Source organism: Drosophila mojavensis, unplaced genomic scaffold, assembly GCF_018153725.1.
Source record: "Drosophila mojavensis isolate 15081-1352.22 unplaced genomic scaffold, ASM1815372v1 contig_16, whole genome shotgun sequence".
Lineage (NCBI taxonomy): Eukaryota > Metazoa > Arthropoda > Insecta > Diptera > Drosophilidae > Drosophila > Drosophila mojavensis.
Window position 1 is genome coordinate 10,781,727 of NW_025318693.1, and position 14,673 is coordinate 10,796,399.

The 14,673-nt window shown below is 42.9% G+C and overlaps 4 protein-coding genes across 4 annotated transcripts; 3 read left to right on the plus strand and 1 right to left on the minus strand.

Annotated features, from left to right (window-relative positions):
* Window positions 1-66: 66 nt before the first annotated feature.
* Window positions 67-7,571, plus strand: LOC6572757. The gene is made up of 16 exons (XM_001998827.4): window positions 67-256; window positions 319-656; window positions 717-1,052; window positions 1,115-1,317; window positions 1,377-1,585; window positions 1,646-1,903; window positions 1,962-2,419; window positions 2,487-3,757; window positions 3,821-4,212; window positions 4,279-4,621; window positions 4,679-4,841; window positions 4,900-5,534; window positions 5,607-5,809; window positions 5,869-6,491; window positions 6,550-7,183; window positions 7,251-7,571. Exons 1-16 carry the CDS (start codon window positions 161-163, stop codon window positions 7,359-7,361), a joined length of 6,273 nt encoding a protein of 2,090 aa, XP_001998863.1. The 5' UTR covers window positions 67-160; the 3' UTR covers window positions 7,362-7,571.
* A 478-nt stretch (window positions 7,572-8,049) lies between these two features.
* LOC6572756 (acyl-coenzyme A thioesterase 9, mitochondrial) lies at window positions 8,050-9,917 on the plus strand. Its single transcript, XM_001998826.4, has 4 exons — window positions 8,050-8,268; window positions 8,324-8,391; window positions 8,452-8,694; window positions 8,755-9,917. The coding sequence occupies exons 1-4, from the start codon at window positions 8,153-8,155 to the stop codon at window positions 9,690-9,692; spliced, it is 1,365 nt and encodes a 454-aa protein (XP_001998862.2). The 5' UTR covers window positions 8,050-8,152; the 3' UTR covers window positions 9,693-9,917.
* Window positions 9,918-10,051: 134 nt separating this feature from the next.
* Window positions 10,052-11,949, plus strand: LOC6572755 (acyl-coenzyme A thioesterase 9, mitochondrial). The gene is made up of 4 exons (XM_001998825.4): window positions 10,052-10,289; window positions 10,355-10,455; window positions 10,512-10,754; window positions 10,805-11,949. Exons 1-4 carry the CDS (start codon window positions 10,240-10,242, stop codon window positions 11,821-11,823), a joined length of 1,413 nt encoding a protein of 470 aa, XP_001998861.2. The 5' UTR covers window positions 10,052-10,239; the 3' UTR covers window positions 11,824-11,949.
* On the minus strand, window positions 11,836-12,966 carry LOC6572754 (60S ribosomal protein L6). The gene is made up of 2 exons (XM_001998824.4): window positions 12,809-12,966; window positions 11,836-12,661 (listed from the first exon to the last, which is right to left on the minus strand). The coding sequence occupies exons 1-2, from the start codon at window positions 12,917-12,919 to the stop codon at window positions 11,984-11,986; spliced, it is 789 nt and encodes a 262-aa protein (XP_001998860.2). The 5' UTR covers window positions 12,920-12,966; the 3' UTR covers window positions 11,836-11,983.
* Window positions 12,967-14,673: the final 1,707 nt, after the last annotated feature.

Consider the following 14,673-nt stretch of genomic DNA (forward strand, 5'->3'; position numbering starts at 1 on the left):
ACAAATAAATTTCCAACATTTGAATTCCTAACAGAGCTATCGATGTACAATTATTGAGAGATATCGAATCTCATCACTATTGGCATAAGAGTGACGCGTAAATTTTTGGCGCTGGTGGGTTTAAATTTTTTTTAGCGAACAAAACATTTAGTGCAAAACAATGTGGAGTAATTTTGAAGCATCTACGGTAGAGGATGAAACAATTTCGAATGCGTTCTCCTCGCGCAGTATATTCAAAATAAGCAGCGAAGATGGGGTAAATTCATTTGATATTAAAAAAAAAAAGGTAAATAAATAAAGCTATTATTGTTTGGTTAGGTTTCAAAATATCCTGCGATTCAGGCCGCTGTGCAAAGTGGCAAAATGGTGATATCCATAGATAAGAGCTTGATATTGCTAGAAGATGAGCTGATAGCCAAGTGCAGCTTTCTAAGTTTTGGCGCTAACATCGATGCGATTGCCATATCCAATAGCGGAAATCTTATTGTTTGTGGACTCACTGACGGCGAAGTGCACGGCGTCTACATAAAGGGCTTCTTGCTATTTAGTGTGTGCATCAAAGTGGAAGATATTAGTCTCAGCAGCGGCACTTTTACGAGCATTCAGAGATTGGGATCGCACTTTTACTTCACATGCAAGAATGGCAGCGTCTACTGGTGAGTGAAACCCAAATAGAAATTGAAGACTTCTTCGCTCAGCCAGGTGTTGCATTTCAGTCTCAACGAAATAAATGAGACTCATTTAGAATCTCTAGCCAATGTCACGTTGAATGACAATGAGAATATGGCAGCACTTCTAGACGATGTGACTATTGAGCGCACATCCTCGGGCCGAGCTGCCAACAGCGTAGATAGTGCGCTGCTGCTCAAGATGCCCACCACCCATGGCTATGCGATCAACAATCAGGAAGCGCCGCGTACAGATCACGATTTGATAATAAGTGGCGCACAGGATTCTTTCAATTTTAAGACCGTTTCCAATGATGTGACACGGATCGGTTTACCCACGCATTTGGGCAGAATCAAAAGTATTTTCAACATGGACATCTATATGTATGTTTAAGTTAAATATATTATCTATTGGATTGACTTATACCTCGCTCATCCGCTTACAGAATTGCATTGACAGAATTCGGTCACCTGTTGGAGATTTGCCCATTTACACGCACCTTAAGCTTGTGCCAATCGGCAATGAAGCGCTCGCTGCTCATCGAGGATTTGCTAGTCATGGAGTCCAGCGAGGAGCATGTGGAGCTCTTGATACTTACTAAGCCCACAGCTGATGGCGAACGTTTCATCAAAATTGTCGAATATCCTTGTAAGATTTTTTTTTTACTTTATTGAATTATAATTTTAATTATGGTTTGATTTTTTTAGCGCTCAAATGTAAAAACGAGATCGAAGTGCCGCTGCACACTTGGCTTATACGGCAGCCCAAGAGTGCCGTCAATCTGTATTATTTGGCGGCTCGGGCAAGTAAAGAAAACGAAATTCCATCAGAGGTGGAGATGATGATGGTTTCCGAAACAGATCCCAGTGATCGCTTAAAGAAACTGATAGCCAAGGGACGCCTGGATGAGGCGGAGGTAAATTGAATTTAATTTAAATGTTTGATAAAGATAATAATTCATTGCATTTCCTTTTAGGATTTTGGCATACAATTTGAGCTGTGCCTGCAGCCCATCTATGAAGCCAGAGCCAAACGTGTTCTGGTCGAGCTATGCAATGCCAACACAAACAGAGTGCAGCCCGATGAGCTTGAGCAAAAGTTTCAGATGCTGCTCAATCTGCTGGGTCAGATCGAGAGCAAAGAGTTCATCAAAAATAATCGCATGATCAATTTAAGCTCACGTCAAATTCTGGAGCGTTACCTAAAAGAGATACACAAGAGATTGGATTTTGAGGTGAATAATCAGGCAATATTTGTATAGCTCTACATGTTTACAATATATTTGAATATAGGACGATGAGCAGCATTTGCTGGAAATAGATGAGCAGCTGCATCGTCTTAAAACGCTGGCTATCATCGATCCCTATGAGTGCAATACTGAGTGGCAAAAGTTTGTGTACAATACGAATCTGGTGAAGGTAATCAAGGGTATGTTCAGCACCGATATGCCCACCGCTTGCCTCATCTGGCGTCGTCATTCGAGCAGCGTTTTGCCACATCTAAGCGAGGATGAATTGCGCACGCTGCTGGGCTTTATACCAAGCACCACAGAGCCGCTTAATGTGGTGCAGTGGCTCCGTCAATTCGTGCCCATAGTCAGCAATACACATCCCAAAATTATGCCATTCATAACGGACTGGAGCATTGAGATGACGCGTAAGCTGCAATATAGCGAACATTGGCCAGACATTGGTCTAGAGTTTGCCAGCAATATCCTGGAAATATTTGAAGAAGTTAAATTTATATACTCGTGGGTTACTTATTATCGGCTTAAGTATTGCTGCAATTATTAATTAATGCTTACATTATTTTCACAGTGATGTTGGTCGACAGCAGGAGCGTAATGTTGGCAAGCTGCGTGATCTGGTCAATGCGCTGCAAGATTTATCGGTATTAAAGAAGATCTACAAGCTTAGCTTTACGCTGGACAACTATATGGAGGACTCTTTAGATGGGATCGCATTGCGCATACTGCAGCGCGTGCATTTAGATAATTTACAGAGTCTGGTCAAGGATTTTCTGTATCCCATCTATCAGGAGAAGGGTCGCCAGCCATTGAATGCCATCAAGCAGTATATTGGCCAATTGGTGGCCAATCGCCAATCGCTCAGTAATTGGATAGATCGTGCAATGGCTTGCGTCGAGCTGCTACACAATGAGGATAGTCGTTTGGAGAGCGCTCTCTCAATACTGCAGAATGCGCCAGTGCCTTGGCCCGAATCGGTGACACCTCTCATCAAGCTGCGGAACTCGACGCATCCGCTGAGCATTAAGATCAATGCCGAATATGAGATTCAGGTGATAAAGATCATGAAGGTGAAGTATGGCTGGCCAGCGGATGGTGCTGTTGACATCAATCTCGAGCTGTTTATGATGCGCATTGTCAAGCTAAACTTACCGGACATGCTGCAGAATATACACACGCTGACCAAAGCGGCGCCAGAGATTTCCACGAGCGCCAATTTTAATTGTTGCTATCAGATGGCTCGACGTGGTCAAATTGAAATGGCCTATGAGTTCTTCAAATCGTTAAACACAAAAAATAATGACAATAAATGCGGCAATGTGGTTGAAATCCTGACCAATATGCTCGAGATGAGCTCCGGTTCTTTTGTGAACGAAGCGAAAGTGCAGGAGCACATTAATCTGCTAGAGCTCTTCAAGCTCATGCTGCCCCACGTGGATCCGATTTATATGCAGCGCTATTTGCTCATTAAGCATTGCTTCCAGCTGCGCCAAAAGTTCAATTTGCAGGTGCCGAGCAGCAGTGAATTGATACCGATGCACAAGCGTCTGGAACTGCTTAATAAGGGCATCGAGCTGATCATGTCACGCGCCCAGGCCACATTGAATGTCTGCGCCTTTATAGTCAACGAAATGGGTGAACTGTGCGCCGCACTCAATTTGCAAAAGGTTCAGGGACTGTTGTGTATTAGCCAGCGCATGAACTGCCTACCACTCAGCTGTGCGCTGGCTCATCACATTCTCGAATTTGTCGACTGTGTGCCAGCGAACAGCAACGACTTTATTAACTTTGCCATTGAGCTGCTGGCGCAGCAAATTTGCGAGGCCAAAAGCAATGGGCATGGTAAGTCTAAGCTTACATATATGTCAATTGACCTCATTTGATTGACTCCCCTTTTCTTTTCAGATACGCACTCATCGTTGCAGCAGCTTAATGAAACTGATCCCCTGTGCTTTCCGCTGGCCTACGAGCTGCTGACCGAGGCCATGTTGCACGAGCACCGTCGTCAGCGTGATCTCAACGAGTTGATAAAGTATGTGCGCGTTGCCGTCATACACTATCCAATGGATGCCATTGAGACGCACTATTTGGGCAAGGAGCAGAAAATTAATGATCAAATCTGCCGCGCATTGGATGGATCTCCCATTGCCTTGGGCGATACAACGCTCAATTTCTCCATGGCGCTCAATACCTCCCTAGAAGTGAAACCCAATGTGGAGTCAACGTCAAAGAAACGTTACTCCGTCTCCATGTTCGAGGAGATCGATGTGCAGCCACAGCAGCAACCGCAAAAGAAGGTGAGATCATCTCAGCTAAAATTCATACGAAATCATTTTATAATATATATATAATGCATCTTATAGAAACGGATTACTGGCAGTCTACCCATTGTCAAATTTTTGGCTCGTACGCTGCTGCTCATGATCATTGAGACGGATTCAAATAATTCGTTGATGCAGCAACTGCAGCAGCTACTGCCAGAAAATGTCAAGAACGATATTGATGGAGCACGCGCTGATTTCTTCTTGTCCCTGGAGCATTTGACCAAAGCCAAGGAGCATGATGTTTGGTACATTATGTCCCAATATTTGCTGGAATATCAGAAACAGAATCACAGCAAAAAGATCATCAATGAGGGCTTCATTACCCTCCAACTGCGCCGCATTCTTCGCAATGCGATGAACAACAAGGATGCGAATCTGATTGGTAAAGGGCTCTCACTGATAATTCCCATTCTTGATCTAATATCTGTATCCTTTTCAGAGCTCTTCACCATGCTGACCGCTGACACCGAGTCGCGTGCCCTACTGGATAAGCTGTCCATGGATATAAAAACGGATCAGCAGAAAATACATTTCCTGACGCTTTCCGCTATGTACCATGAGCACATTGATGAAATGGATTATGTGCAAATATTGCGTGCCAAGTATGATAGATGATTATGAATTTTATTGTGCTTAAATTTGATAACTTTACCTCAACAGACGCAACAAGCTGTATTACTATTTGGAGTTTTGCCAGCAGGATCCTAGCATTAAGGGCAAATTCAATGCCGAAATGGACAACATAGATCAGTTGCTAAAGGAGTTCCACAATAAACGGCTCAATGTGCAGTTGCTGGAGCGCATGAGTTCCGATTTCGGCTTGGACTATCAGAAGATGCTCATTACACAAATATTGAGCATTTTGAATGCACAGGAACTGCGATATGAGATCAAGACCGATACGTTTGGGGACGAAGAGCTGGTGATATTGAGCAGCGTGCAGGAGATTCGCGACATGTGTCAGCCGTACATAAACGAGATCAAGAACGTGGATCTCTTTACAGCCAAACTGAAGCAATTCATTGAGGAGATCAACATCTATTTCTATGAACTGTACCTGTGCGTCATTGAGATTCTCATATTTTTCGATGCGGCGCCCAAGCAGATGGAAACATGGATAAATATCTTACACTTCCTGCGCCATAAGATGAACAAACGTCGTCGTAATCGGCCAGGCCAACTGGAGACGGACATGTGGCTGCAGTCCCAGAAGGAGAACGGTGTGCTGCCCAAGATAGCCCGCTATCGACTGCCCTTTAAGCCTATTGTGGAGAAGCCTCTGAAGGACATACTCGGTGGGAGTTTCTATTTGACTGTCTATATGAAAAGCATATATTAATTTTATCTCTGTGATATTCCTGCTGCAGATAGCGAGCTGAATGTGGACAACTGCCAGAGCTGGTTTCCTCTTATACTCATGTGCATTGCGCTGAAGAACTCAAAGGAGATCTCCCAGAACTGTGACTACTTCTGCATGGCAGCCGTCAAGAACTCTATAGCCGAGTACAAATCGAAAAACGATTCAGAAACTTGGAGCTTGCATCCAACAAATAATGCATTCCTTAAATCGGTAGTATCTTTAACTAAATTTAATGTAGTTTATCTAACTTAATCGCATTTGCCTTGCAGATCCTTCGTTTGGTCAAAAATGTGCACAGTCCGAGCAAGGTGTTTCTAATCTTGTATTTCGTTGCTGGCTACGCGCCAGAAGGTGCAGATCAGGTGGAGGCCTCTTACGAGTGCTGGAAATATGCCATGGAGCACGAAGAGCTGACCAAAGATCCCAAGTGTCAGGAACAGTTGGTCAAGATTAAGCGAAGATATCCCATGCAAAAGACACAGCATTTGCTCCACGTTTATGGCATGACAGATGAGAAACTGTTGCGTCTCGTCGAGCATCCCACTGAGCTCATCCACTGCCTCTATCATCACGAATTGATACTCAAGTCCAGCAAGGTGGACATCAATGGCCTAGTCAAGGAGATTTGTGCGCTGCACGAGCTCAGCCTCGATGCCATACAGTTTAAGCTGTTGCAGAAGTGGCTGTCCGTCACAATGGAGACTACCGATGGCACCATTATGGAAGAGACCTTCCTCGAGGATCACAACTGGCCAGAGAATGGCACCAACGGCAGTGGCGGCGACGAGACAGGCAATGCCAGTGAGAATGTTGTACGAGCATTTTATATACTCAGCAGCTGGCCCAAATCGGAGGCTGTGCAATTCCTGGTTGGCTTGATCTTTAAGGGCGGGTATGTTTGAAATTAACTCTTATGATGTCATATATTGATTATTGTGCTCCCTTCGCAGCCCCGTGAACACCTCCACGCAGCTGCAGATGTATGAATGCTACTCGAAACTCAACGATGGCAGCAACTCCTTCAGCAATACCATCAGCCAGCGACAGTTTATAACGATCAAGTGTGTCCATGAACTGAAGGCGCTCGGCTACAACTCAAACATAGAGAAGTTTGCGGACGATAGCTGCGATAAGATTAGCATCCTGAAGATGCTCTGGCAGCGGAATGCACAGAATTCGCTTTCGCTTGAGGTAATGGCTGACATTTGCCTGGGCTTCGATATACATTTGCCCAAGATCTGGAACGGCATACTGAAGCGCATGGTTATATTCAATATGGTGCGCGAGCTAAATGCATTGGTCGATGTGCTCAGTTGTAAGCGGCAGCTGTTGCATCTCGATGGCCTCGCTCTGGCGTGGGACTGTGTGCTATCGCATCCGCTCAAGAATGCGGTGCAAACACGCTCCAATGCACTGGAGGAGCGACTCCAAAAGACGCTGCTACGTCTGCAGGGCTGTCCGGTTGTGCATGCGCTGAATCTGTATCAATTTGCCGAACTCTGCATGCTCATCCAACGTCCACACATGGCAGCCATTGTACTTATATTCTGCCAAAGCGCTGAGGATCGCGAAAAGGTTAAAAAAGTAAGTTAGAATCGAGATTAAGATTTACTTTTGCTGATTTCTAAACTAATTATCTTGTTCTTTACAGCTTATCACGTCCAAGCCTATGGATAATTTACGCCAGCAGATTCTGGACCTGGAGGACGCGGGCTTGTTGCCCATGGTTCTAAACTTTGCACTGAAGGAACTGAATCTCTAGTGTATCATTTCTTAATTTAATCAGTATACTATATATTGAATGTATTATTGTTTACTCGCATATAGAGAACAATATTTTTAAGAATATTAAATAATATTAAAATTTAAAATACTTTCACATTTCTTGAAATCTATGTAGTATATAAGAGTATTGAATATTATATTGTTAAATTGAATTTTAAATATATTGAATATTGAAATATGGAAAATATTTTTTGATTATTTTTATACAGTACATTAGTCAAAACAATATGTAGATATATGTATGTTTATTGATTATATTCAATATGTAGGTATATATATTTATTAATCATATTCAATAAACTACATTTCAATATTTGACCCTCTTTATAGTGGCAATTAGTTGTGCCATCATAATCAGATTTGATTTGCTGCTAATCAACCTCGAGCATCATCGCCGTTATTGATGACGTCACCAGATGTCGCTAATGAACCGTGGTGCACTTGCCACAGATAAGCATAGAATCATGAATTAATTGAATGTTCGCGTATGCAAATATTGTAAGTGTAGTTAATAAATTGTCAACACATGTACGCTTTTAATTCAGATTAGATAAACAAGACAACAAGCAAACGACCTTATCAGACATGCTAAAATTTCCACAAGTAGCGCACTTGGTGCAACGATTACGATCAACATTAAACCACTGTGCGCAGCGTACGAATCAGCTGTTCGTTAGTAGAGTATGTACACACATAACAGCAACTAGTTCTAGGTCAACAAAAATTCGCCATTTTTCTTTTCGGAAATCTTTAACCAAATTTAAAATAATGTTGCGCCATTTAGCAGGGGCAAAACGATGTGTAAGCCTGGTCAGCAATGCACTGATAAAAAGAACACCTAGTAAGCTGTGTGTCCCTAGCAATGTTGCGTCCGTCGTCTCTATGTGAGTAACAAACTGTATTCAATGTTAGTTTATAAACAAACAGCGAACGTTGTAGCCGTCATTTTGGGCCGCCCACGCACATCAAGCATTCGACGGCCAATGAGTCAGGCACGATGGCGGAGAGTAAGTGAATCCCCGAGGTTTATCTCAAATGCTCACTTTAGTCCTCCGCTCTGTTCTCAGTCAAGGAAGAGATGATGAAACGCCTGGGCTTGGACCATGGCTATCAGCCCCTGCCAAAGTCACGCGAACATCTCCTTAAATATCAGCCCAAGCTGGAGGAGCTGCCGTCACGCACAATGCAGGACTCTTTCACATCGGCCATCATACCTCTCAGCACGAATCTCTTGTTGCAGGACAAGTACGTGACATATCTGGGAAATGTGCGCATGGGCCGACTGCTCGAGGATATGGATATGTTTGCAGGTTGACATACATTACTATAGAAATCTGACAGGATATTCACAGCTATCATATTTCTTACAGCTTGGAGCTGTCACAAACATGTGGTCATACCCAATCTGCCGGCAAATGTGCCTTTGCCCTACACTTTTGTCACCATTCTGGTGGATCGCATTGATTTCACCGATACGCTTGCCTCCGGCACTGCCGATATTCGTCTCTCCGGGCATGTTTCGTGGGTGGGCACCAGTTCCATGGAGGTTGTCGTGTGGCTGGAGCAGATGCAAAACGGCAGCTATCAGAAATTGACGCGTGCCCTCTTTCTGATGGCTGCACGGAATGCAACTAATACGGGAGCGGCCCCAGTGAATCCCATTAAACCCGCCAACGAGGAGGAGCAACTCATTTTGGATGGCGGTATGGCACGGAAAAAGCAACGTCAATTACTTGGCGCCCAATCCATCTTTAAGGTGGAGCCCAACGATCCGGAGCAAACCATTATGTATGAACTGTTCAAGCGGACAACGCCCAACGACACCATGGAACTGAACAAACGAATCTTGCCGCCCAACTGCCGATGGATGTCGCATTCGTATCAGATGAGCACCATACCCTCGTTTCCCGAACATCGTAATCATCACAACCGCGTCTTTGGCGGGTTCCTCATGCGTTGCGCTTTAGAGATTAGCTGGGCAGCTGCAGTACTCTACTGTCGGACACGTCCCAAGCTGGAACGCATTGCGGACATTAGCTTCGAGAAGCCCGTCAGCGTCGACTCGTTCATTAAGATGACCGCCTATGTTGTCTACACGGAGCTGAACTACTTGCAAATTATGACTGTGGCCGAGGTGCTGGACCCGCACTCGGGCAACCAGGTGACCACCAACACCTTTTACTACACCTTCTCGGCAACTCACACAGTGACCGAGGTGCTACCACGCTCCTATCACGAGACCATGTGGTACATTCAAGGGCGTCGCAAATTCAAATACAGTATGGGCATTGAGCCACATTACGAATGAATCTAGATAACGCAATATGTGGGGCACAGTTAAGGAGGCAATACTAAAGTGGCGATACCTATCATATTTTCTTTAGATTAACCGCCCTTTGCTTTTCTGTTTAAATGTCAAATTTATGAATATTTTATCCTAAATTTTAATTTTACAATATCTATTGCCCAAAACAAAAAGTGCATTTTTTTTTAAAATGGAATGGAATTTACTAAATAAAGAACTTTCAACCTATTATGATGCAAACATTTTTATTATTACCAATTCTTAGATTTAAAATATATATATAGTTATTTGTTAATTAATCTATAAATCATCCCCATCAGATATTAAAAATTTGTCTTAGCAATCATCGAAGCATTACAAAAATTTATTTAGTATGTTTCATCTTTATCGCATATCTGTATCTATCTATCTTCCATTTATATAGACAAATTCTTGTTACTAAAAATTTCATGATTTTTTATTTGTATATAGCTATGTAAAATTTTCATAATCAGATTATCTTTTCATATTTTGTCTTCTAAATTGCAAATTCTAAATTGAAAATTCTCGTATGACGCGTCTAAGTCTCTGGACCCCTAGAAGATGGCAATATTTAATCAGGTGAGGCATGGCCAGCTATCTCCATAATCTTGTTGAATGCATAATGAAATCACACAATAAAATAGGATTCAAGCGCGATGGCCCCTGCACTGTGCGCGCAGGCACTATTATATGGATGAATATATGAAGGAGCAATCGGATCATAATTCTGGCACCATCCATGACAGTAAGCAACGAAAGCCATTAAAACGAACAACACCCCTGATTCCCTCTTCCACGCAGTTGTAATAAAGCTGCGTGAGCGCACGGGCGTCGACATTGGATATCACATTACACCCAAGTCTCGGGAGAATCTGCTCAAGTACCAGCCAAAGCAGGAGGAGTTGCCGACGCGCAGCATGAAGGATTCCTATACGGTAGTAACTGTGCCATTGTACGGCAATGAGCTGATTCGTGAACGCTATGTTAATCACCTGGGCCGAGTGCGCTTGGGTCGCCTGATGGAGGACATGGACATGTTTGCAGGTGAGCAGCACGACTATAATATATGATGACTATTAATCCCTTTGCTCCAGTCTGGATATGTCATCGACATATCCAGTTGCCGAATCTGCCCAAGAACGTGTTCTTGCCCTATACCTTCGTCACAATCCTCGTGGATCGCGTCGACTTTAAGAACACGGAGTATTTAGCTCTGAACAAGAACTTGGAGCTGAGCGGCTTTGTTTCCTGGACCGGCAGCAGCTCCATGGAGATAACAATCTATGTGCGACAGCCGGTCGATGGCGAGTATGTGAATGTGACCAAGGCGCTGTTCATAATGGTCGCTCGGAACGCCACCAATACGGGCTCAGCCCCAGCGAACACCCTGAAGCCAGCCGACAAAATGGAGCAAAAATATTGGGAGGCGGCGAATAAACGACAAATCGAACGGAAACGAGCTAGAGGTGAAAGTGTATTCATTTCACCCCCGCTGGAGCATGAGCAGGCAATCATGTATAATGTTCTCCAGCGGACCACGCCCCCAAACACCTTTGAGCTGAACAAACGCATATTGCCGCATCGTTGCCGGTGGATGAAGGACAGCATGTGCTCGACCCTGTTGAAGCCGTATCCACAGAATCGCAATGCACAGAACACGGTCTTCGGCGGCTATCTGATGCGTCAGGCCGTCGAGTTGACCGTCGTCATGGCCAGCGTCTATGTGGGGGATGCGCCCAGATTGAAGTGCATATCGGACATAAGTTTCCTGAAGCCCGTTATGGTCACCGACTTCCTGCAGATGAACGCCCATGTGGTGTATACGTCGCACAACTACCTGCAGCTGATGACCATTGCACAGAACTTCAATACGGACAGGCGAGAGCATACGACGACCAACATATTCTACATCACCTTCAAGGCAGACACTATTGTGGATGAGGTGCTGCCGGGCTCGTATCGTGAGATGCTGTGGTATATACATGGACGTCGGAAATTCCTAAGTGCACTCAATCTTCAGATGCAGTACCCTCTGCCTGAAGAAGAGTGTGGCGATGACGACGAAGACCAGGAAGATGACCAACCTTGTCAGCAAGAGTCGCCTGCAAAATAATCAAGACCACACTTAGTTTGTTCTTTTCCTCATACCTCGACACTGAGTTCCGGTTCTGTAATTTTTATTTTCTTTTTACAAAATTGTTTGTAATCAGCGGGGCTTGTACAAAGTATTTAAAAAGTCCTTAAAGTGAAGTTTTTCTTGGTCAACGCGTTGCTTAGAAGCGCAGACGATGTGGGTATTGGGACGAGTGCAGAGCGAACATGTTCTGCAAGTACTTCGTGAAGTATTTTCCCTCCGGATGGGCCTTGATGAGCTTCAACAGGGCGCTGTCGACCTCCTTTTGGTCCTTCTTGCGCTGCTCGTTGGGCACAAAGCGTTCCTTCTTGGCTGCGAAGATGTCGGCCTCGCCGGTCTTCTTCTGCTTCTTGGCCTTCAGGCGACGGAAGTAGGCGTCATTCAAATGCTCTGGCACCTTATAGGTACTCAAGTCCACACGCGTTGAGGTGCCAATGACGTAGCGTTGCGACACACGACGCAGTGGGCACGAGTTGATGGCGAAGGGACCAGTGACCAGCAATAGGCCAGAGGCCAGAGTCTTCAGCAAGACAACGCGCTTACCCTGGTGACGGCCAGCCAACAGAATGAGGATGGTGCCGGGCTGCAGGTTGCGGCGAGTGTTGCGCTTGTGCTCACTGAAGTTGGCCTTGCCGGGACGCTTCTTGACGAACGTCTTGGTTGGATAGTTGGCCTTGGGCTTGCGCAGATAGACGGTACGCTCACCACCGTTCTTGGGGCCACCGATTTTCTTAACCTTCTTGATGGGCACCTTCTCCTTCTGGACAACGGGACTCTTCTTACCCTTCAGGCGGTACAGCGCACGGCGCTTGTACATCTATACAACACAAGAAAAGAAATATATCAAACACTAATTAATCGCATTATTCACCCACGCTGTTGCTGTCGACGCAAAGGCGGCGCGTCAAAGCAGATGCCAAACTTTGTGACCGTATTTTCGGAGTGTGTTTTATTTTGTATTTACCTGGGCTTTGGAGTAACGCAGGATACCGCCCTTCAGGTATGAGTTCAAGGGATGCTTCTTGCCCTTTTTGGCCGATTTGGCCACCGTTTTAGCTTTTACGACGGGTGCCATTGTGGAGAACACGTGTACACAGCACAAAAATTATTTAGAAAAGGAAGGTTATGTGTCACGGCATTGCCAGCACCAAGCAAAAACACGACATGCGTGCTATCGATGAATATCCGTGCAGTTATGAGTTTACATGTTTTCCAACACTCGTTCCGATGACTATCGAAAATAAACCGATGATGAAGATGTCATAGAATCGATCCACTCAACTACTGCTTTTTGATTAGTGCAACAAAATAAGATTCAAACTACTGTTTTCTTTTACCATTTAATAATACTTTTTTCCATTTATTTCTTTTCATGTGTATATAATGAATTAATCACGGTTTTTGTTGTTCTTTTACAGCTCCTTCAACATCTATACACAATCTTCAATTATCTTAATTGTTCTTTCTCCTTTGCCTGCCACGACGAATCGTTTATAACTTATTATAAATTTCAAATTTAGAATAATTTAAATAAATGGATGATAATTTACAAAATGAATGGATTTCTAATACTACAAAACCTCTCTAGAGATAATGAAATGTACAATTTAAGATCTCTTTGTCAAAGATGAAACTCAAACTAAAATTAAATTTAAAATATAATGCGGAAGAGAATTTAGTACATTTGTTCTCATTTTTGTACTACTAAGTGAAATAATTATACAATACTAATATAGAGTTCATTTCGTTAGTTAAAATGATTCGTTATTTGTTTTTGTTTCTTGTGTTTTTTGTTTTAACCTCGCTTGCAAATATTTAACTAACTCCGCGCTAAAAATGTGTAAAATTTGCTAGTTTTAAAATACAGTTACAATTAATGTCAGAATAACCGACTGGCGGCATACTTGTAGAAAGTCTTATGTCTATACTTCCAATTTTTTCTTGTTTGTCTTATTTGTCACTTTGCCATTATTTAAAGTTAGACTAAGATTAAAAAATATATGTATAAAAAAACAATGTTTTCTTTTTTTCATGCAGCCTGGCAATGAACACACAATTTTCTCTTCTAGCTTCGTCGCTTAAATATTAAAAATCATTTACACTTTTCGTTTGTGTATGTTTGTTCTTAAGCTTAAAAAATATATGAGTATTGCCATGAAAGATTTAAAAATTGTTTGGGGGAAATAATAGTTGAACTATTGCACATTCATTTAAAAAGTTAAAACTTTTGTACAACAATTAATGTTTTATTTACATTTGCAGAGTGTGCAGAGTGCGGCTTGTTAAGTATTTTTTCTTTACTCGTCTAAGTGTACTCACATTTGACCAGAGAGGAGAGATCGTGAGAGCGAGAGTTTCCAAGATACAGTTGGAGCTTCTGCTAGTCTGGCTACAGCTATACACACACGCACACACACAGCCACTCACACAAAGGTAAATAAAACATTTGGATTTGTTGCGAATATTTCAATTAGAAATCTGTATGTCACTGTGCACAGTGACACGCGCATTTTATTAAAATTTACAGAGAAAATGTTTAAATCGAATTTAAATTTTTTCGATTTGGCATTTGCTTTAAAAATTTTTTGTTTTCCTTTGTTAAAAATGAAAAGAATTTTAAGAGAAATGTAAAAGCTTTTTCTTTTTCTTGTTGCTATTTGCTTTTTGTCATTCTGCGGATAGTTTTTGCTAGCTCAAGTTAAGAGCTTCCTGGTTCTTCATAGTTGTTGTTCTGCCGTGTATATATATATATACTTTACTATATAATGCATCATAATTTTTTTTAAACAGAGCGCGGCGCTTTAGTTTAATAAAAAACCAAAAATTAAG